This window comes from Osmia bicornis, chromosome 16, assembly GCF_907164935.1.
Source record: "Osmia bicornis bicornis chromosome 16, iOsmBic2.1, whole genome shotgun sequence".
In the NCBI taxonomy this organism is placed as follows: Eukaryota; Metazoa; Arthropoda; class Insecta; order Hymenoptera; family Megachilidae; genus Osmia; species Osmia bicornis.
Genome location: NC_060231.1, coordinates 7,161,660 through 7,185,431, shown reverse-complemented (window position 1 = coordinate 7,185,431; position 23,772 = coordinate 7,161,660). Strand labels below are relative to the sequence as shown.

General features: G+C 34.1%; 2 protein-coding genes across 6 annotated transcripts in view; one reads left to right on the top strand and one right to left on the bottom strand.

Annotated features, from left to right (window-relative positions):
- LOC114872221 (tetraspanin-5) overlaps positions 1–5,806 on the top strand; it is a 35,931-nt gene extending 30,125 nt beyond the window's left edge. For 2 of the 5 annotated variants that reach the window (XM_029179212.2, XM_029179210.2), the window contains exons 7-9: positions 88–138; positions 4,526–4,642; positions 5,374–5,806. In XM_029179212.2, the coding sequence (XP_029035045.1) occupies positions 88–138; positions 4,526–4,642; positions 5,374–5,442 (237 nt within the window). In that variant the 3' untranslated portion in view covers positions 5,443–5,806. Of the gene's footprint in view, positions 1–87; positions 139–959; positions 1,071–4,504; positions 4,643–5,373 lie in introns of all 5 variants that reach the window. The other 3 variants (XM_046289273.1, XM_029179211.2, XM_029179213.2) reach the window with 3 other exon arrangements.
- An 8,189-nt stretch (positions 5,807–13,995) lies between these two features.
- Positions 13,996–23,530, bottom strand: LOC114872219 (tachykinin-like peptides receptor 86C). The gene is made up of 8 exons (XM_029179207.2): positions 23,236–23,530; positions 16,900–17,113; positions 16,075–16,209; positions 15,674–15,754; positions 14,941–15,091; positions 14,428–14,624; positions 14,215–14,330; positions 13,996–14,108 (listed from the first exon to the last, which is right to left on the bottom strand). The coding sequence occupies exons 1-8, from the start codon at positions 23,528–23,530 to the stop codon at positions 13,996–13,998; spliced, it is 1,302 nt and encodes a 433-aa protein (XP_029035040.1).
- Positions 23,531–23,772: the final 242 nt, after the last annotated feature.

Genomic DNA, 23,772 nt, shown 5'->3' with positions numbered 1-23,772 from the left:
TGGATATTTCAATGAATATTTTCCAAATTAATTGCATGCGAATTAATTATTTCATAAACGATAAAATATCACTTTTAACATTTTCAGGAGATTATTAAGAACAAACAGTGTGGTTACGATGTTAGGAAGCCTAGCTACGTAAGTACCTTCTGCAATTTTATACTGTGCCTTTTAAAATGCGTTCCAGCCCCCTACTTGTCGTGTTTGCAAGTCTCCAAATTTGCATTCGCATTATCTATTCTTCTTTAACCACCAACTAACAAACTACATAATCATATTTTCATTTTTCTTTTTATTTCTATCCATTCTGTATTTTATTTACTAACACGTTTCCATAAAAACTGGCTATTTCTCTCACTCGAATTTTGGTATATTTATAAATAAAAAAATTTTATTCGAACAACGTCCAACTCTCATCAATGGTATTCGTTCTGTAATTTCTCTGAAACGATAGCTCCAAGAATAAGAGTAAAAGCAAAGGCAGAAAAGAACGCGAACGATTTTTATCTTTGAGGAACACTAACAGGAACGTACAGCTGGTCTGATTACACAACGAGTCTACCAGTAAAAACGATCGGCTTGAAAAAAAGACCGTGGAGCTTAATTAGAGAGAAAACGAGGGGATAAAGGATCTTCCGTTGCTATTTCAGAAGTAGGTACGTCACGGGTAATGAGTTTAGGACCGCAAACTCTTCGGTCAGGGAATCGGTTCGCGCTAATTACATTTTCATCGTCAGATCATTATCGCTTAATACCTTCTTCTACTATATAACAAAAAGAAGTTTGTTCGAAAGGGAAAAGGTTAAAGGTTTCGTTTACGATAATTGTACACATAAGCGATGTTTGCCCACGTTATCGGCACACTGCAGGCACGACAACGCGATCCTAAACCTCGAGACGAAAACATTTCCGGCGATTTTTCTAAATCATTTCTGTTTCTGTATCCCCGGGGAATGCAGACAGGAGAGAGGAGTATATACGAGAGAGGTTGTCTAAGGGCGGGCGAAGAGTGGCTAGAATTGAATCTCGTACCTGTCGCTGGTACCGTTGTCAGCACTATGGTTCTACAGGTACATCCCTATTGAAACGTGCTCTCGATCATACTAACTCAGAGGTGGCCAAAAATTTCTGCCCTGGGACCGAGGGTTTATCTCTCCAGGCTGTGTCCTACAAATTACTTAACACCTTCGAATCTGGGATAACAGATGTAGCCCCATATACTGTACTCTGTTGTGGGTAGATTCCCCTGGTGATGGTAAATCTACCCATACCGAACAGAACACGTTGAAACGGTATCTCCATTAAAGTTAAATTTTTGCACCTATGTTGCAATTTTTGTAATTCCCTAGTTTTGAGATAAAGGTGAGACTAGCAGTAGTGTCCCAGGTCTTCTGGACTCAGTTTGGCCTCCTCTGGATTAATTGAAGGTTCAAATTTTCTCGTCCTATGGTGATTTTTTAAAATGATTTCTTTGACATTGATGGACTTTAAAAATTAAAAATCTATAATAAATTTATTAATGTTTATTTCAATTGAATATAGTTTATTTTTCTAAAAGTTTTTATTCACTTTTTCTGACAAAAAAAGGCAGTTGAGGAAAAGGTTTATAGAGTACACTAGAACAATCGACCGATGTCAAACTAGTTTAACAGCGAACATTAGTTTGCTTCGAGGCACGCGACGCAAGTTATACTGTCTGCAACAGCGTCCGGGAAAAAAGCACCATTTAACACGCAAAAGAGTGTTACGAGAAGGTTTTAACTGGGAAGTCATTTAGGGATAAATGATGAATTTTTAACCCTTTAACGCAACAAGCGGCCATGCTACATATTTAATTTCATTGTCAAATTAAACAAGACATTTTTGAAGAAGACAAATATTCCCCAATATTATTAAATTAATACTCCCAATATCATTCCTCATAATTTTGTAAATATTCTTCCTCAATTTTATAAAATTGACATTTCCAATAATATTTTTCCTTAAATTGAACCAACGTATTTTCATAAAATAATTTTGTAACAGAACAAACAAATATGTTAATGTTCTGCATAAAAAAATCTGAATCGAATGCGTTAAAGGGTTAATTAGAAGCAATCGATTGCACACACAATGTCGCATGTAAGCGTAAAGTGGATGTACGTCTGTTTTCAGTATATTTATTATTCACTTCTACTTGTTTGATTTGCTTGAAGCATATTTCTTTTTAATGGTACATGCTATCGTAACTGTATATGTAATCAGTATTTAATTTAAACAAATGAATGTGATTATATACGACTGGCTGCGTAGATACAAGTAAGTACTTACGAGAATTGAACATCTTAACAAGCACGAATACTAATAAATGGCTCATTCTATATTCATAGTTTAAATGGTAAGTATAACCTGATTTTCGGATTTCTATTAATTCAATGGTTTTGGAAATGAGCTCAGAATTTATTAGAATCAGTGGCGGATTAAGGGAAAGTCTAAGGGGGGTTGTAACCCCAGACTTCATTTTTCAGGATACCCATTGCAAGCCTTCCATTTATTCTTCTCCATAGAGAATAAAAATTTTTAGCATCAATATTATATAATTTTGTTATTTAAATAAATTTCTAAAAGAGAAAAATATTTCTCTACAAAATTCAAAATAAAGTCATCCAAGAGTAGGTTAATTCACCCTCGGACCATGCAATCTAAATATTCTTGTTCCCAGAAATTTACTTGAAAAAGTAGGTCCCTTAATGTTCGTGTCAATCAGTGCACTGTAATGGTTTCAAAAGTCATTCCAAGCATCCATAGTTAGCTCCACGTGATAAATGCACGGCTTATAGAAACTAAACACGCGACGTAATGAGTTTTCTCTGTCTGGTAATCAGCACGATAAATTACAGTGCCTTGGCTGCATAATGGTGACGTTTAGAGATTACATTTCCTTCGTTCACTCGCACAATAAAATTCTGAAGAGACTTTTAGGGTGTGCAAATGGCAGACGAATAAATTTCTCGTACTGTAATTGCTCCCTTGGCACCCTTGCACCAATGGTGGGGGGCCACAACCTATATACACAGGGCCCCTTCCCCTACATCGTCAGTCTCCTCGGGCCCGCCTAAAGGGACAGGTGGGAATGTAGGGAAGAGGATAAATTTCAAAACCCCGAAATATTAAAAACCCTATAGGAAAATTCAAAAACCTCGGAGGCCTAATGAGAGTGAATGGGCACCATTTTTCTTAGGGAAGTATAATTTGTTCAGGAGTGTACATTACCATTTCTAACGCTTTGTTCGAAGAATTTCAGCGTAAGAAAAGGGGTGCTAACGATGGTAAATAGGTTCTTCTGACATGGACCACCAAAGTCTCTAAGACGTAAGATATAAATTAACAGTTTCCAGGGGCTCTATCAGCCTCTAAATGAAAACTCTTAAGTAATTCGGGCATCTACCGTTCTGCTAATGAGGGAACCGTGCAACATCATCGCAGTATCGCGATAGAAGTGGAATCCACGGTAAGAGAGTGCCGGTTGGAATGGGTTCTGGGGTGGAAAGTTAGACAGAGGGTGAGAGTAAGGGAACCGAGATGGAGGAGGGAAACTGAAAGCTTTGCGTGGTTACTTCGTACACTGGTAGGGAGGGTGAATGTAAGGCAGTGTGTAATAAAGTGGGCTTGTTACTTAGGCGCTGTACTGACGTGACGTTTTATACAGACGGCTTCCACTCTCTTGCGAATTTCTCTTTTTTCGTTCCACTTTTCACAGCGCACTGCATAGCACTAATTTATGAGAACCCTCGAATGAAATATTAATGAAATCTTAGTAGCTCTGTTTACTTCGTACTGCTCCACTTTTTTTTCATTTACACTGTACATCATATGTACACTGCTGATCAAAAGTGTGGGGGACCGGTTTATCCATAATGTGTTTAATAATTTGTAATAAATTAATTTTATATTTGAGATATATTTATTATGTTTAATCATTTTGAAATTAAAAATGAATGTGATTTAAATAATTCATACGGAATTATACTTATTTGAAATTATTGAATTTTCTTAAAAATTAAATAAACATACAAAGATAGTTGTCTCATTTTTATTAGAAAAATATTAAGAAGAAAGGCTGTTGATAAAATGAAAGTCAAGACAGTAACAGTGAAATCGATAAAGACTTTATCGTTAGGATCGAGTAGAAGGATGAAAGTAGAAGGTAAAAACCTCAGACGATTGCTTCCACTTTAGGAGGTAAATGTGAAACTACAATGTAATAGAGTCGGCTTGTTACTTAAAGCAGCCATTCCACGCGTGCCTTTTTATCTCTCGATCTTCCTTATACTTCCCTATAGATGTTACGTTTCTATAAAATAAAAAAAATAAAATTCTTAGAAATAAATACTCTCCTTTAGTTTCTCTCTTACAATCAGTTATCACTTTTCTCTTCATTGGATCTAACGCTGTTCCTACCAAATCATGTCGGACTAACAACTGTAGTCGCAAGACTGGAGAATCTATCGGTAAGCGAAAGTAGCCAATCGCCTTTGTTTTACAGAACTTTGAGGTTGCCAAAGTGATTTATGAGAAAGGTTGTATTCAAGCTGGGGAGGAATGGGTTCAACGAAATCTTCTTTCAATTGCCACTGGCGCAGTTGGTACGGCATTTGCACAGGTATAATTACGTTTCTGTTTATTAAATAGTATCTTTATTATAAATTATGTTATATAATTTTATATTTGGGTGGGTATCCTTTGAGGGGGTGGTAGTTAGGGTGATTCTGAACAACTTTTTCCTTTACCAAAATGCTCCTTAAGGTTTAGTTTTTGAATTATTAATGAAAAACATCGACCAATCAGGGCGCGGGTAGCATGCGTAATCGGTAAGTATCGGCTACGAACCTGCGCGCGCCGGTTCAGTTTATTCGCGGCCATGCTCGAGCGCGGTTCTCGTAGTCGACGCTCTTGCGGCTGCGCATGCGCATTATGCGCACTCTGAACTTAAAAATCATACGTGTCACACGAATTGCATAAAAGCATGTATATACGCATACACAATGCTTTATAATAATTACTGCATGAAGCTAATGAAGAGTAAGCAGTTTCTGAATTACAGTAAATTCTGTCTATATGCATATGTAATATTATGTATGAATATTTAAATAATCATCAATTGATTAATTACTCAACATTAATTCATGTTAATAATAATAATTATTGGAATAATTAATTATATTGATTCCAAAAACGAAATTTTTAGTACTTTTGTTATAAGACTTCTAAATAGACAGATTTTACTGTAATTTCTTTCTCTTTATTCCCATTTATTCGTTCTTCATGTATGCAATCGTATTCTGAATCTTTTAAACAGATTTAAAAATAATATAATTGTCGTGCTGTTTCCAGATTCTGGGAATCTGCTTCGCGCAAAATCTGCGAGCCGACATATTCGCACAAAAGGCGAAGTGGCATTGACAATTCAGGGCCCCCACGGCGGTCTAGCATCTAATCATCATAGATGCTAATCGTTCACGTTGATCGATCTAAAAAGTTCGTCGATCTCGAGGAAGAGCCAGAGTTTCGACGAAAGCATCGACACCATTCCGAGTAGCAGTATTCAAGATGGAAGAACGAAGACAAGGCAGAATTAATTTGCAAGATGGCGCGCTTTCACCAACTTCGGGAAACTGTACGAACGTTTCCAAGGAACTTTGAACCTTCGACTAAGATCTCGTGATTTTACCCTTTTATCAACTGCCATAACTTTATGAAAATCCATAGTGGTTGCCATGACTCATGAAATTGATAGATTTTATGATAAATCGAAACTTTTTAATAACCCTTCAACAGACATATCATATGGAACCAATCACTGACGTTTTTATTCCTCTGGTTTATAACTTGAGATGAATTTTAATACGAAAAATTTTATATCCCATTGAAAATTGCAATTTATTTTGGAACCGTGAGCTGCAGAGAAGGAAAAATAACAGATTATATTAAAAGATTGGGATTCGCATTTAACCTTTTGCAGTCCTATTATGTGCGGTAAAAATAATTTTTCTAATAACAACCAAATTTCACAGATTTAACTTTTAGATTAAGGCTTTGCTATTCAAAGGTTATTAGATCAACTCTGAATTTTTTATAATCATTCCATTATGTATCTTTCTTTTTTAACACGTTCACTACCATACTAGGAGACATTAATGCTCAGCACTGTACAGTCACGTGCAACTTAGGCTTCCCCCACTTGGGTACATCTACTCAAGGAAAGCCTACATTGCACCCAGGTGTACATAATGTTAGTAATGAACACGTTAATCCAAAATTGGCAGAGCATCTACCAAAAATTGTATTTTTATAAATCCTTCAAACTGCAGCTCACAATATCCTTCAGAATCACTGAATCCAAAGAATATTACACCCAACGTCAAGTTTGACATTATTCTCCACAAGACTAAGTTAACATTGGACCTTACTAGCACTAAAGTTCATATAATGCGCGCGATAGAGGAAGAAAACAATAATGCCTACTCGGTTTATGAGGAACAGTGTGTCGATGCATTAAAATCGATCGACATGATGTGTCGTGGGGGCGCGGTGAACATGGCCAACTTCACCGCACACTAAAGCTCCTCTAGGTGCCTTCACCAGAGGAGAGCAAAGCCATATAACACGCAAGTACACAATAACTTTCCGTTGCTCTAATTGATCGTTAAAACGGTTGCGAGAACCACTTCGAGTATATTGATCCTCAGTTACACGCCGGCACGTTCCCCCTCACTTTCTAGCGACGGGCCAGGTGTCTGTCGCTATAGTCTAACAGCTGGCTCATTTCGGTAGGGAAATTCGATAGTGTTTCCAAGCACAAAAGCATAAGTCTGCCTACTTGATGATGCTTTTAATTTCATCAGGAGTCTGGCAAGCAAATGACGATATACTAAAATTTTCTAAAGGGATTTTCATCTATTTTTTGTTCAATTTTAAGGCTGACAAACGCTATATCAGTATGGCTAACAATTTTTTAGGCTGTGCACCTTCAAATGCGCCCTCTACACTAAATGTACAGTACCGAGCATGGTAGGCTTTTTAGGAAAAGTGGCGATGCCTCTCTTTTCATAGGCTTCCCACCTTCTGGGGTTCCTGGCATTCCCATAGGCCTCCCCATCCCGGAGGTTTCCCCTTCCTCGACTCCCTGGAGGCGGTCCCAAGGAAAGTGACGCTATATGGAAGGAGGAGCCTCATATACAGCCTACTTTGCTCGATACTGTACCCATGTCGAGTAGCATGATTCGTGTGTTTGTGGTTGGAAACACTATCTGAATTATTTTAGGTAGGAAAGTTCCTTACTGAAATGAGGTTGAAATTTGTCAGCACTCCATTTATAGCCCGGGTCTACTTCTGTCGCGCAGCGGGTCATAGCGTAGAGAAGTGGACACGGTGTTACTTGAACACTGTAAATTCTGGATAGGCTTCTTGGAGTGTCCTATTCTATTCTCTTTCTGAGAGACTCGTTAATGATCCGACTTTGAGTTGTATGCTTGCTTTTGTTCGCCCTCTTTGATGGATGCTGTTGCATGCGACGCACGTGGTGAGTTGGTACACATTGTTTTTGAATTCTTGATGATTTGAGTCTGGGTGGTGATATCTCAGGTTTTAACCCTGAATATTACCGAGATGTTTGATTTGCATTTAAATTAGCTTGAAAGTATCGAGTCCAAACTATAATAATGATAAGAGTGTAAAGATAGCAGAAAAGCGGCTGGACCGCGGAATGCTTTCAGTTTCAGCAAACACGTTCTTTTGTAAAGAAAAAGAACATCAACGGATACGTTCCATCCTAATTTTCTCAATGTTTCCTAAAGTAATTTTTATACGAACGTGTATATATCGTTAACACAGAATCATGGTGAAAAATAAAAAAATATTAAAAATACAAATATGAATGCTAATGTCCATGAGTTTAATTACAAAAATAAAAAATAATAAATAGAAGGAAAATATTGTAAATTAAAGTTTTCGTTTTATCAGAATAATAATTAGATAATTTACATGGACTATGAATAAACATTTTGTACTAGAATTATTATAAATATTTTTGCATTTAGTTGCTGAATTTTGCAACTTTAATTATTATTTCTTACAATTCTCATTAGTGCAATTATACTTGTGGACGATAGTACTAATAGGGTGTTTATCATAATCGTATTTGCCATTGTTTCATTATTTGTGATAGTTTGATAAAGGAGAATTTTTATCTATCAATTAGTTACCATAAATGGTCAGATTTCTATTAAAAGAGAAAAATGAATGAATTTGTACAAATCGAGATTCCAATGCTCATTAAAAAAAAAGAAAAGAAGTTTTTTAGTATTATACTAACAATTGCAAGACTAATCGATTCAATCAACTCAACTACTTCGAGAAGATTTTTTTACTGCATATAACTACGATGTTGACAATTCAATGTTAAGTAAACGTGAGAAAAAAAAATTAAGTTAATTAACGATTGTATTTTCTGCCCTGAATTTTAGTTGGATTCAGCAGGAAGCCTATTTTGTTTATTTATAAACTTCAATTTTAATAATTATAATTAGTTTACTTTTCGTCAGGGGCACCCCCCAATGCCCGGATTTGCCCGGGGGCAGTGTTAGGGGCACGGGGTAAGTCATCATCTCGGGCGAAAGTTGTTTAGGAGGGGGGAATCTACTTCGGCATTACATACCTCCCTATCGATTATTAATCGATAAATCGTACTAGTAGAGACAACGGTGCCCTTGTCCCTCAGTTGCTCCAGCACCATACAGTAGATATGTCCCAAAAACTGCTGAATCCAACGAGCCTGAACTTCATATCGTTCTATTAACTTAATTTGCTAACCTGATCCGATATCCTCCACTTCGAGAAAGAATATACGGATCACGTGACAAGAATATAAGTATTTACTGTATGCTTGCATTAGATATTATGTAGGTTATGTTTAATTGGTTCGAAGCGTTTGTTCGAGCCACGACCTATTGTAACCTTGTTTGTAACGTGTTGACCACCGTGCTCTGCTATTTTATTAAAAGATGAAAACTTGATTGAAATTAAGAAAACTATATTTTATGACACAAAGCATATCGCGTGATGTGATTAGATTCCTTATTACTGTGTTTTTTGAAGTTATACTCGTGATAATTGTACAGTAATGGCTGCTTAAGTATTACAAAATGGAGTTACAAAGTCACAACTATCAAAATGGTTCCTTCTGAATTAATGGCGTTGAAATTTGAAATTTGAGAATTAACAATATTTCTCAACAAATATACCTTATAACAAATGTCCAAATATTAATAGTAATTATTATTATACAATGTTTTAAGCAGACATTACTGTAACCAAGTGATCGTTTCGATGGAAACAAATTTACATTTCACAGCCTTCTATGTGTTCATATCGTGTTCTGCGTTTCTCAATAAATCTCATTACGAGTTGCAACAAGTATTAATTAAAAAGGAAAGTACATGTTATATGACATGCTTGGCTGAATTTGTTTAAAAATCAATGATAAGGCATCCCTTGTAAAATTATTGGTTTATGAAGATTTTAAGTGATATAATGATGTATACAAGATATTCTGATGAAAGTACACTCGTAATATTAATGATGATTGATTATATACGATGTTTCCTCGATTGAGAAACAATGCGACGTCGTTTTCATACGCTTTATATTTTCTTTTTCATTGAATTTTTATTGTAATAAAAATATCGTTTACAAATTTCTTTCCACTGTTGTTTGTTTTATTTCTGACAAAATTAATGATTCTTCTTTTTTACTTAATTTTATGTGGATGATTAAGTATCTAAATTAATTTTTCTTTTCCTTTTCAAGTTTTTGGTCAAGTAAAATTGTACAATTTTATTTTTATAAACTGTGGCAGATACTAGGGAAAGAAAGAAAAAAGAAATTGTCAAAATCTTGTAAATATTGTACAGTCGATTTTAAAAAAGGTGCAAAGGAAACAGTTTAATTAACAGCTTGACCAATATAAATAAAATGGAGAAAGAAATGATGGTATCGAATTGTCGATTACATTTATAGCATAATTTTGAAGAATTGTGTAATTGTACGTGTAGTAGAATCAACATTTATTATAGCTAATAAATTGTCGTGCCAAACGATTATTTAAAGTTATTTTAATAATGTGTAATTTATACACATTAAATAATGTGTAGCCAGTTTTTACAAGAAACGATCTAATAAAATATTTCTGAATGGCACATAAATTATTTTTAAATAAAGTATGCATTATAATACACAAAGACTTTCGAAACAATTTTGTATTTATTTGAACAAATGATGTCATAATACATGAATTTGTAAACAATTTCTTTCAATCAATAGAGTGTACAATAAATTTGTATAAAGTCTTCAATAGCACTAATTACTGTCGACGCTTTTCATGTATGAATTCTCGATGGGCATAGTATATTGTTAATACTGTAGATTAGTTTAACAACGTATCAGTGTAAATGTGAAAACTGAAAGAAAAATGATTTGTTGAAACCGTACATGAACCTTTCATCAAGCTCTTAACTGTAGTAATGTAACAGCTTTCTTACATCAAAATTAATTCATGGAGAATCAATTGTATTAATAGTTAATACAATTAAAACTAGCAATTGATAATTAATATCAATTGTTAGATTAATTTCAGTTTCAAAAGAGTGATAATTTATGAACAAGAAATAAAAAGTTCCATTCTAATGTAAGCAAATGGAACAGTATTATCTTGTTCAGAATTTTGAATGTAAAATTATTGTATTATTATTAATACAAACGGAAACAGACAAATAATTTAAAAAGTCTTACAGATATTATTATAATATTTTGCATGATATTTGGGTGTGAAACCTTATTTTTCTAATAAGAAATTACTCAAACTTTTTCTGACACTGCCATTACTGTGTTCCTTATAATTTTATTTCGCGACTGACACCTCTATTAGCCCATTGTCCAATTATACATATGTAATATAAGTACATAACACATCTTTCTAAGTATAATAATTATAATTAATGGTGTAAATATAACTGTGTACTTTTCTCGTAATAATTAAGAAGTTACTGTAATGTTTTTATGGACAAATTAATATTTATACCCATTGAACACGTAAACAAATAAAAAATTGCAATAATTCAAACGAATTTAATTATATTTAATAAATAAACCTCCATAATAATTTTAAAAAAATATTTTCATCTACATATTATCTTTTATTTTTACAAGCCATTCCCTCAACATGATATATGACGGTTTCACCACCAATACAGGTGGGGCCGTTAGGGCTGTTGGCATCCGGAGTGGGGGCTCCGGGTGCCTTTGTACGCGACTTGAGGAGAAGTCGATACCGGGTGCGACCCCCAGTGTCGGCCACAGGTAGGCAACAGGGGGAGGTCTCATTTGGGATCTCCCCCGAGATGGGCACATGTGTGTCAGGCGTGGAGGGCTCCGGGGTAACATACATAAAATCCCAGAGCCCTCCTTTAGCGCCAGTGTTGGTCGCCGTGGGGTTTTAGTCAGTAGGAATCTGACACTCCCCCGCCGCCCTCCCCCAGGGGACGGTGGGGGGTCTTATGCAAGATTTCCCCACGTTAAACAAAAAAAAAAAAAAATAATCCCCAGACACTGCATCCTTTATATCCTTGTACCCTTTACATCCTTGCATCCTTTACATCCTTGCATCCTTTACATCCTTGCATCCTTCACATCCTTGCATCCTTGTATCCTTTACATCCTTGCATCCCTTACATCCGAACTAATTTTGCAAAAATTTTAGCCCTCTAGCGGCAAAAATGTGAACTAAATTTTCGATGTCGAATCAGCGCCATCTGGTTTTGGAAAAAGGAACTAAATCATGCACAAATTTTGGCCCTCTAGCGGCAAAAATGTGAACTAAATTTTCGATGTCGAATCAGCGCCATCTGGTTTTGGAAAAAGGAACTAAATCATGCACAAATTTTGGCCCTCTAGCGGCAAAAATGTGAACTAAATTTTCGATGTCGAATCAGCGCCATCTGGTTTTGGAAAAAGGAACTAAATCATGCACAAATTTTGGCCCTCTAGCGGCAAAAATGTGAACTAAATTTTCGATGTCGAATCAGCGCCATCTGGTTTTGGAAAAAGGAACTAAATCTTGCACAAATTTTGGCCCTCTAGCGGCAAAAATGTGAACTAAATTTTCGATGTCGAATCAGCGCCATCTGGTTTTGGAAAAAGGAACTAAACTTTGCACAAATTTTGGCCCTCTAGCGGGAAAAATGTCAACTAAAATTTCGAGGTCGAATCAGCGCCCTCTGGTGGAGAAAAAAGGAACTAAATTCATCACAATTTTTCGATCTTTGGTGAAATATGTAAGAGATGCAGAGATGTAAGGGATGCAGGGATGTAGGGGATGGAGGGATGTAAGGGATGCAGGGATGTAATGGATGCAGGGGTGTAAAGGATGCAGGAATGTAAGGGATGCAGAGATGTAAGGGATGCAGGGATGTAGGGGATGGAGGGATGTAAGGGATGCAGGGATGTAAGGGATACAGGGGTGTAAGGGATACAGGGGTGTAAGGGATGCAGAGATATAAGGCTTGTAACTAAATAAATAACTCGGAAATAAAATTGGGTAAGTTAAATAATAGCTCTGTTCCTTTCTTTAAAATGATGTATTTACTGACGTGCATGAAGAATACAAGCTTGTTAAACAATTATAATAATAAATTTAATTTATTAATTAAATTATTTTAATTTGTAATCTATATTTATATTATCTGTATCTATATAAAATCTATATCTATAAATATAAATATAAAACATAATTTAATTTATATTTTAGAAGAATAAATATAAAATATATTTATAATCTAATAAATATTAATTAAAAGATACAAAAATAATCAGTCTTGTGCTTCTTTTGACTGATTTCTAAAATAAAAGTAAAAAAATAACATCACAGGGTGTGAAAATTGGATCTTTGTCTTTTCAGATGACGATTACAGGTGCGATAAAAGAGAGACTGGTAAAACGTGCTTTCTGCATGCTGACTTAATCTCACCTGGGGTACCTAGGACCCCCAAAGGCTTATCCAGTCTTTTGTATCTACAGTACTGATGATACTACATATATATGTATGTCTAAGAAAATGTAATACCTACGCAATGACAAAAATTAAAGTACAACAATACAGCACTTATATATTTACTGAATAATTGTAATATTGATATGTAAAATTAATTAACCCCTAACTGTCGGTAAGTCGATAACAAAATTCGACTCCTTCGCCACCTATGCAATAACGGCTGAAACTACTCCACAAGTTATCGACCGCAGGGTGGTCGATCGATAAGCCGGCAGCTTACCCGCTGCCAGAGTAGGTTGTCGAATAGTTTGAGCCGTCCTTGTATAGATGGCGCTGGAGACCAAATTTCAAAAATATGTAATTTATAAAGGTATTTTTAAAATACAAGCTTGTCAAACAATTATTTCGTATTTCATATTATTCTCTTATTATATAGAAACATAGTATTTCATTCAATATTGAAAAGGAATTATCAGAATGTTTCTACAATATCTTTAAATTATATTTAGGAATAATTAACCCATAAATTAATGTTCACTGTATTCTTTTTCTTTTATAGTAATTAAACGGGACTGTAAATATCACATATTCTATCATACATGGTACAATGTTACATTTTATTCTTCCACCCTCATCATCTTATATGGTACACTCATTCAAGGTTTCATAATTACAATACAAATTTTAAAATAACAAGTATAGTACACATATACAGCATATTAACAGTTGTCACGACATTTTGCAAACACCATTGGATATTTTTTTTCACGTTTAATTAAGAAAATAATTATTGTTTATCTACTTAAAATTTGTTCATATAAAAATTTATTATCAAACTTGATCACTCGTTTTGTTAATTTATTACCCGTCTCATTTCATTTTTCATTTCACTCACTTTTTTTTATTCACGATTAAACAACAGTTGCATTTTGTTTGTGGCTTCTTCTGTAACTTGACCGCGTTCTAAAATTTTGTGTTTCAGTCATCTCGTGCTTCCAGCGGGATGATGATGACTTGAAACGACCTAAAAATGAAATTCTAATCAATAAAATTAGTTGACAAAGGTATAACTCATTAATAGTATGGAATGAAATAAATTAAAAATGAAGAATAATTGAATACTTGATTACTTGAATTATAGGGAATAATATCTGATCGTTGAAGATTCACAAATTCCTGCATTGGACGACTCCCACTGTTTTTTAATTCCCATTTGCAAATTACCAATTGAAAATATACACGAAATCTGTAATAGAAAAATTTATACAATTTTTATTTTTGGTAATAAAATACTGTTACCCATTTATGATAATTTATTAAATAAATTAGAGATAACGACTTACCTATTGTTCATCCAATAATATATGATGGGGTTTACCATAGCATTTGACATAGCGAGCCAGTAAAAGCTTAAATAAACGTGTTGGATATAACTGCTCTCTGTAAAATGTCTATGATGATAAACGAAAATGAAAAAGGCTTGATACGGTAACCAGCAGATTGCAAATATTGTAACAACTATAATAAACATCTTCACAACCTACAGAAAAATGAATAGAAAATTATTTAAACACTGATAAATAAATAATTTTCCAATACTATAACTATTACTTTATATTTTGTACTGGTCTGTAATAAATTATATAAATCGATATTCATGTCAATTAAACTCTGTGGTAAAATTTCCAATACTGAAAATTGTTTCTCGTTATTTTTTCAATATCGCAGAAAGTGCTAAAATTTTTACAAGCGAGAAATTTCCAACGATAGTATTAATGTTTTAACGCTTTTAACTTTTCCAGTGCTGAAAATTGGACTTTTATTTATTTTTACTTTAATATTAATATTTTTTGTACCTTGCGTTTGGATTTCATAGATTTCTTCTGATAATAAGTCAGTTCTCCTATGGATTTCGAACCCCAAAGTTTACAACCCATGAAGGTATAACATATTGCCATTATAGTCATAGGAATTAAATATGTTACACTCAAGAATACCAAATTGTAACTGTAACAATAGAATACTATAAGTTTGCAATTCAGACGAAAAAATTGTACGAACTTTTGTAATAATGTAACAATAAAAATATTTCATAAGATACTTCGAATTTTTCCTTGAATAAATTTTTCAAGACGTCCAAAGGTATATCACAAAGTTTTAAAAGTATTAAAAAATAAAATGCTCGAAGTGGTTCACAATACATTTCGAGTGTTTCCTTTAACAAATCCTTCAAGACGTCTAAGGATCGTCTTAAGTGCATTCAACAATAGAGCTTCCTATATCATTCAACCTTTTCCTTCACCATTCATTTCTTCTTTTAATCAAAGAAACCTGTTCCACCTAATATTTTCCATTACCATTTATTCCTACCTTATTCTGATCTATTTTTAATCAATATCTATTTTCGAATTACTATTTTCGGTTTCTATAATAATAATAAAATAGGATTGTTAAAAAATTACAAATTATTAAATTAAACATTCTGTTTTTCTATAGCTTCGCCCATTTACATGGAGCACCCTGCATGGAACACCCTGTATAATAGTTTTGAAATAATGCTGCCTTAACGAAATAATTATTATTACTTACAAGTACTCGATTTTACTATGCAAATAGGGTCCATCTGGCCACAACAGGTAACAAGAAATTCTGGTCCTTCCGTTTGAATACCTGTCGGAATCAGTAATTATACTGTGATCCCTGTCATTAAACACTTTATTAAAGTTATAATTATAAGCTTAATAGCGTGACAAACATCAAATAACGCTTTATTAATCATGAGCTTCATGAAACCTACCACCCTTGTAATTTTCTCTATAACACCTTATTATAATTAATAATAAATTAAAGTTATGCCATGGAGAGAGTTCAAATTTAAATTGAATATCGTATTTCATATTATTTTACACTGTTTATTTTTATTATTATTTATCCAATATATGAAATTTTTTCGTTTTAAAATAATATACATATTTAAAAAATTAATATACCTTCTCGAGTCTGTTGTTGAATATAACAAACAGGGCACTGCTAATATTGATGAGATCGTCCATATTAAGAACACGACTATCACTGTTCTTTTGCGAGACATGTGATGCTTAAGAGGTCTCATGATGGCCATATACCTGCAACAAACGATATTAATTTCGTTAGAATATGATTAATTTATTTTTTAATTTTAATTGTCAGAATGGAGGCTGTTCAATTTTTAATAAATTAATATATCTGACCTGAATAAACTAAAAATATTCAGTTAATTTATTTATCAAAATGTTGCGATTTCTAAATAACAAACAACAAAAGAAAGAATTTAAGGAACAGAAGATGATCAATTATTAAAAATGTATGCTTCCTTAAAATAAATTATAAAAGTAATTGATGTCAACCACAGAACAGCAGAATTAATATCTTGTCATTTCCAAACTTCAGTCTAATTCTAACTATAATTATTTTCATGGTGGTAAGCACCCCCGAGTTTTGTGGACGTTTCAATGAGATGTAATCAGGAACACCTTGTGGAACAAGTAGGCCAGAATTTTAATATTCTTTACATAAACAATTAAAATAGAAGTCTGTGGAAACATTTTCAATTAATGAATTTCTCAAAATTATTAATCCTAACGATTTTATTGCCAAAATAAAAAGTGGTATCGTTATTAATGTTATTTGTTAATGTTAAAATTTAAGAAGACTAAAATTTTCCTAGTTACACCAATAGAAATAATTTGTATACTTACTATAAGCAGTATGGTAATACTTAAGAGTTAGAGGAACCACTTAATTCTTAAACTTTGTTAACACCAATCAAAACTTACCTGTCGAAAGAAATAACAACCAGAGTGAGGACACTGGAGGCAACTGTCACATGTGCCACAAAGTTGTTAATGGTGCAATACACCACTCCGAATGGCCAATCAGAGTTTAGAAGGAAAATGAAATTAAAAGCACAGTTGAGCAACGACATCATTAAGTCCGCCATGGAGAGGTTGACTAGGAAGTAATTGGTCACGGTGCGCATCCGACTGTGTGCTGGAACATTAAATTTATGATGTTATAATTAAAACTATTATTTTTCGATCTTCCTCCTTTCTCTTCAATCGTAAAACAAATTACAGATTAAACATTTTCAAAGGAATTTATTTTACGAATATGAAGCAGATGAATGGGCAAATAATTTTTACAAAAATTCAACTGTTTTTGCAAAATAATAAAGAATTTTTCTATTTTTTATTATATGACGATTTTGCATTTGAGCCACTCTGAGTAATAAAGGAGTGTCTTCTTCGCAAGCAGGTGGTATTTTTCTGAAACATTCTCTTCCATTTACACGATAGTACAAATTTTCTGGGAAACTCTGACCTGTGGTAATGGAAAAATGCGAGCAGTATCCATTTTTAGCTCGTCCCATTCTACCCTATCTTCTTTATTCGCGTTTCTTGTCCATTTATAATTTACTTTCTACTGTTTGCAAAATAGTGTGACACTCTTTTTAATTTAATTAAAATTAAGAAATGCAATGGGATGAAATTTAATAAATCGTAAAATTAATTACAATATAGTCAAAACAATATGAAATTGACAGTAAAAAAATTTGATTCCATATTTTTTGAAATCGATAAACTGGGGCTCGGAACTGCAGCTCCCCTCAGACCTCCCCTTAAACCAGCGGTGAAGATATAAAAATAATTAAAAAAGGATTTAATAGGATCATGTCGTCAATTATTGCTTACATTTTATCGTTTTCCTGACAGCTGATACAAATTATAAGAACAAAAGTATTTTCCTTCCCATTGTTGTAACAAAAAATCATATTTTTAATCAAGGATATCGCTTTTCATTTGTCAGAATGATCTGTGAATAATGAATTGACAGCACATAATTGAAACCATTGACTTTAGACGGAACCTAATGAATCTACTGTTCAAGACGTCTGAAGGAAATAAATGAAGATCGTCGAAGTAAAAGGTTCTCAATGTCAGCATTTCTTACACTGGTGACATTTTATCTACTATAATGAGTTCAATTATTAATTGTATCATCTTCACGTCATTGAATATTATAATTATTCATAAATGAATAATAAAAGCAAATAAAGAATATTATAAAAAAATGTTATTTTATGTACCTGTAATAAATATAAATTATAAGGAGCAATAAAAATTTCCTTCTTCGCAATCCCAGGATATTTGTAACTCCAATTGCATTAAAACTTGAACAAATATTTTACATCACTCATTAAACTGTAATTGAATACCAGATTCCTGGAAACTTTTATATTACTTTGGTAGACGAACTTATTCTCGCCTCTTTGAAACTTTACCCTTCTCGTTCGACAAACGGTCCCGCGGATAGGATGATGAATACACAAACTTAAGTCTGATAATAAAGCCCTAAAAGTACACTGCAACCCTATACATTGAATGTTAAATTTCACAACCTGGCTATTAATTTTCATCTTTCATTGCTGACAGGAAATTAATATCCTTTCATAATATCTCAAAGAACCATGATGAACAACATTTGTACCATGGTCCCGCATTCTTAAAGGATTTTTTGTGGCGAATCGAAACAGAGGATAAAAAACTGACCTATCCACATCGACAAGAAAACACGACGTCCACGAACTTAAGTTATTCTTCTGTGTCTGCTTGGATTAAAAAATGGTACTTTGTTACTCGCCCCTCCGTCAGATCAAATAATCACAGCGGAATGTTACAAGCAGCAATTGAATTATCTGAACAAGACACTTCGAAAGAAATCTTTATCTTATACAAAAAAATCATATAAAAACCTCCCTACAACGTAGACCTTATATTGCCTCACCAGTCAAGCAAATACTTCTTGATCTTGAATGGGAGGTCCTGGTCCTACCCAGCGTACCTTTTTCACGTCATGCTGTTTAATTACGCCAGGTTTCGCCTGGAAATGTTCTATTGTATTGATTATTTGCAATTAGTATCAACGAACATCGATGGTGTATCAGGTTCGTCCAAAGGCAGGGTATTAAAGTAGACGATCTATTCTGAATTGCAATTCTGATTCACAAATTGCTGGGCTCATTAACACGTAGAAACATTGACCTAACAGGTTTGACCCTGAAGTGAGAGGTCCTGATAAGGAGAGGTCGTAAATTAAGCCATTAAGATACAGTGGTTTCTTAATGCTAGTGCTTAGGATAGCAAGGTGTAGTCCATTTTGGGCTTCCATTTTGGTACACCGTGTTAAGGATACTTGAATGATTTAATAACGTCTGAATGTTGCCAGAGCTTTAGTATAAGTAAATCCACCCAAGTAGGTCCGAACGCGACAACGCTCGACACAACTTTTTAGACAGAGGAATCAGTTTTCTTTTATTCATTTTCTTTCTCCACTTTTTGTCGCGCTAAGGCTTTTCAGATTTTTCATATATTTCATGACCGAGCATATTTTATTGAAGTTTTTAGCCCTTGAACAGCGACGTCTGAGTGAATCGTGAAATTAAGATTGAGGCTCTCTCCATGGTCGGCCATGCAAGAGTTAGAATATGACTGATTCATTTGAACGAATGTAAGGTTTAAATTTGTTAATGTTAATAATGTTGAGGGTCAGAGAAAAATGTGTGAGAAATTAGGTTTCTAATTAGAAACATCATTAAGAAGAATAAGAGCTGCGTTTTCAACTTTCCTACTACGTGTTCGCAATCTTCTGAAGTATGAAAGGGATTGTCCAGGGCGATAAAATAGATTCCCTAGGGCGAGGATGGACCACCTTGTCGCCAATCGGTACAAGTTGCGAATTGGCCAGGTAAGCCTGACGAATTTCATTTTCCCGATCCCACAGTAAATTGAGCATTTCGAAATTTCCTGGGATAAGATTCGTTAAGTTAAAATACAAATCTGGAATTGACGTCAATTTGGAGGTGGAACTTACAAGAAAAGTTTAGTAATTCTATAATTCAAAAAAATAGAACACTCTTAGGGGTGAAAACAACCCCTTAAAAAAACCGTGGTAAACTTACAGTTTACGGTGTGAAGAAAAAAATTTAATCCTAAGTTATATGACTTTTCACGTCTTACATTGTGGAGATACAAAAGTTTAAAGAATTTTATCTTTTTCTATTTTGAAGGAAGACAGTCTATAAATGATCAATAGTATAATTTAAATGGCGATCTACCTTTTGGTTGAATCGGAACTAACTCAACTCTGTAAAGCAATTAATCATGGATGAATCCTGGATAAATCTGAGGATATATTGAGAATTCAGTGGTGTAGGTCAACGATTGATGAAACGTATACCTTATTCATCATTCAATACCACCGACTGCGAAATGCAATAACAGCTTTTACAGGAGTAAAATTGAAGATTATTATTTATTCATATTTGTAAACAATATTGATAATTTATATACCCAAAAAATTGAAAAAATATATTACTTTTCAATTTATTTTTTTGGAAAACATATTGTAAAACTAAATTCAATATTAAAACATAAACAAATCACATATTTAACATTTTTCTACAGGACCATTTAAATAACTTTTAATTAAATTCCAGAGCTGCTTTCGTGCCTTCAATATGAACAACTACCGACAGAAAAACACATATGTCGGACAATTTTCGCGCTAAAATTGTCCAAAACTCAATGTCAACTGTGTCGTTTGACGCCCCGTGTGGCTACAAAACAAGGGTAGTGGAGATTGTAAAAAGATTTACGTCAAGATTAATGCTCAAGAGAACGATATAAAGGTAAGTTGATCTCTGGTGGCGCGAAGCTTACGAGGTAAAAAAAAAGTTCAAATTTGTCTCCCGTTGGCAACAGCTTGACGCACGAGGTAATGCAGCGGAGGGTGGTTTGGGATTAGACGACTAGGAGAGGGTCACTTACGTAGCCACCACCCTATCCTTTGAATCGATATCGTTTTCCAAAGATTGTCGATGGCTTGAAAACCATCATCCACGTTCGATATGCTTCCTGATTCAAAAATATAGATTGCAGTTTCTTGTACAGAATCACGAACATACTTTATGGAGTGCAAGGTTATTGTTCATTTATCATAAGCGAAGACAAGGTTCTGATAAGGTTTTTGCGCGAAGAGAAGAGAGATACTCCATAAAGTAACTTAATGTTCCCAATGTTTTGAAAAGAATACAATCACTGTTTACAAAATTATCTTTATAGTTTCAAAAGTTGCAGGAAATCCACGTGAAGATTTGCATAACTTCCCGTGAAACGTTAGAAGATCTCGTAGAGAGAACAATCACTTCTACAAATTTGCTCGGTACCATTTCCTTACCAAGTTCAAGTGTCTTTTGACGAATAAAGTTTCGTTTTATCTTCCCCTGTGGCTTTACCAAGTAACCACGGCTATGAACTTAACTATTGGAGTAACATTTTACCGCCAATTACACAGTCGAGCGTGTTTCCAACGTGAAATGAAATAATCCTTTCAAACTATGTTACAATTACGGTGGAAACTTTTAACAAAATTGTTCTGGGAAGCAAAGAACATTTTAAAAGTATTAGTGAGAAATTTTTGTATAACCCTTTTCCCCCCACGATTATTAATTTGGTATTTATAGTAATACTTTTATTTCTTTGGAATAAATGGTAACTCGAAGACATTCGTTATTTCCTGTGACAACATTCTTATTGTTAGGAAAGCATTCTGTTGCAATTTAATGAAAAGAATCAAGAATAAACTTGTACAAGGGAACGTTTGTTGCTTTGTATCGTTAAGGGAAGAAACTATTATCCTATTCATACGACGATTCTTTGAAATCAGAACCTTTTCGTTAATATTTCATTCTCCTTGTCTCTCAAGCATTTCACTTCGCCCTTCAATACCGACTCATTCTTCTTACATTGTACAGTTTAATAAAAAGCAGATTTCCATTTTGTTTTCAATTATTTCTGTTCGCTTTAATTACATTTATATTTTGTTCCAAGTGAAATAAAGTTCCATTGACTTCGTCTGCCTTTGTTTTGCCTTTCTCATTTATTTCTTACGGGTAAGACCAAACAATCATGTCGAATGTATAACAAATATTTCACTTCACAATTTATTTTCATCCTTCGGAACAAAGGTGACTTGTCTCTGATATTGAATTTCTGCAACCTCTCAAGGGATTAATTTTTATTAAAGTTGTGTAAGGGAATTAAAAATTGATTCCGTAAATATCGCAGCGGTGACAATTGTTAATTGAGTAAGAACTTTATCAGGAGGTGAATCACGTTGAACTACACCATGGGGAAGAGATAGCAATTATACAATAAGAGCTCGATGAAATTCTAGGATCTTGGGACGGGCATTTCTAAGAAACGAGGAATTATCGAGTGTCAATGGCGTGCGTGCCTTTCCTCAGTGGGTGTGTTTGAATAATGCATGTGACCACGAGGCATTCGCAACAGGGAATTACCGAGTGTCTACTGCACTGTGATTTGGGACACTTTGTTATATGAAAAGTTGTTATTGCAATTTTTTTATTTTTCAGGAAGAATCAACATAATTAATGAAACATCCTGTAGGAATATTTGTAGGAAGTTGATTATGAAGATATATTCTTATGGCTTATGAATATTTTCCTCGCGTCCAGCATTATAATTTCATTTGAAGAAGGAACAGAATTTATTGTATAGAAGGTTAATACATAATATTGATCGAACGTAGTGTAATTTCAATCACGTATCACCAGAGAGTATCGTAAGTCAGATAAATACACACTTTCTGTGAAATATAAATCTCTCGTAATGATTCCAGATTTTTAATTCCTAATTATATCAATTTTCAAAACAGCTGATTATTTTCTGGAACGTTTATATTATATACTTCTAATGAATTAATATTACTAACGAACCTTCTTCAAGATTTTATAAAAGCAAAAAGGAATTGACCGTGGTAAAGAAACAGAAAGTTAGAAAATCCGATAGAACGTGGTATCTGGAGCTATACAAGAAACACCGTTATCTTTCAACGCAATAACGCTCGATTACCCCTTTCAAGGCAGAGAAAATTACATCGATTCAGCTAGAACAGTTTTCTAATGATGCCACCTTTTTTCTCGATTTGTATTTCGCAGAAAGCAAAGGGCCATCTAGAAAATCTTGCAATTGGTCTCACTTTGGTCCCATTAATGTTTAATATTTAATACGATAAAACAAAAGTGTTCTTACCAAGCACGATCCAGATGACGATAATATTCCCTCCAGTGGCTACTAACAGCATGGCAGCGAATACGAGGGACCATGAAAGCTTCTGCCACCATGGGAGATCGAACGGTCGTTCTTGATAATTAAAAATGCAATCGAAAAACGCATCACGTAGCGCATCGCGTTCGCTCGAGCTGTCTAAAGCATCCCCCAACACGCTGAGGAGCTCGCTGCGATTCAACATCAGCAAGAACGTGACATTGCGATCAAGAACCGCGGCGCTGCAGTTGTACAAACCGTGCAGGATCAGGCTATTCATATTCGAGGAGCCAGTTTATATCATCCCTGGCTCAAAGTCTAATCCTCTTGGTCTTCTTAAGGATCATCACCTTCCCTCGATGATTCGCATCGTTCGTTTCAAGGAAACGAAACGGAAAACGAAGAAAGAGTATTTCTTCTTTCAATTTTTCAAAGTTCGTAAATGCATTTTGTTCGAGGGATTTTCTTGCGTCAAAACTTGTAAGCTGTTTGTTCAAGACAGCGGAAGAGAAGCATTACTTC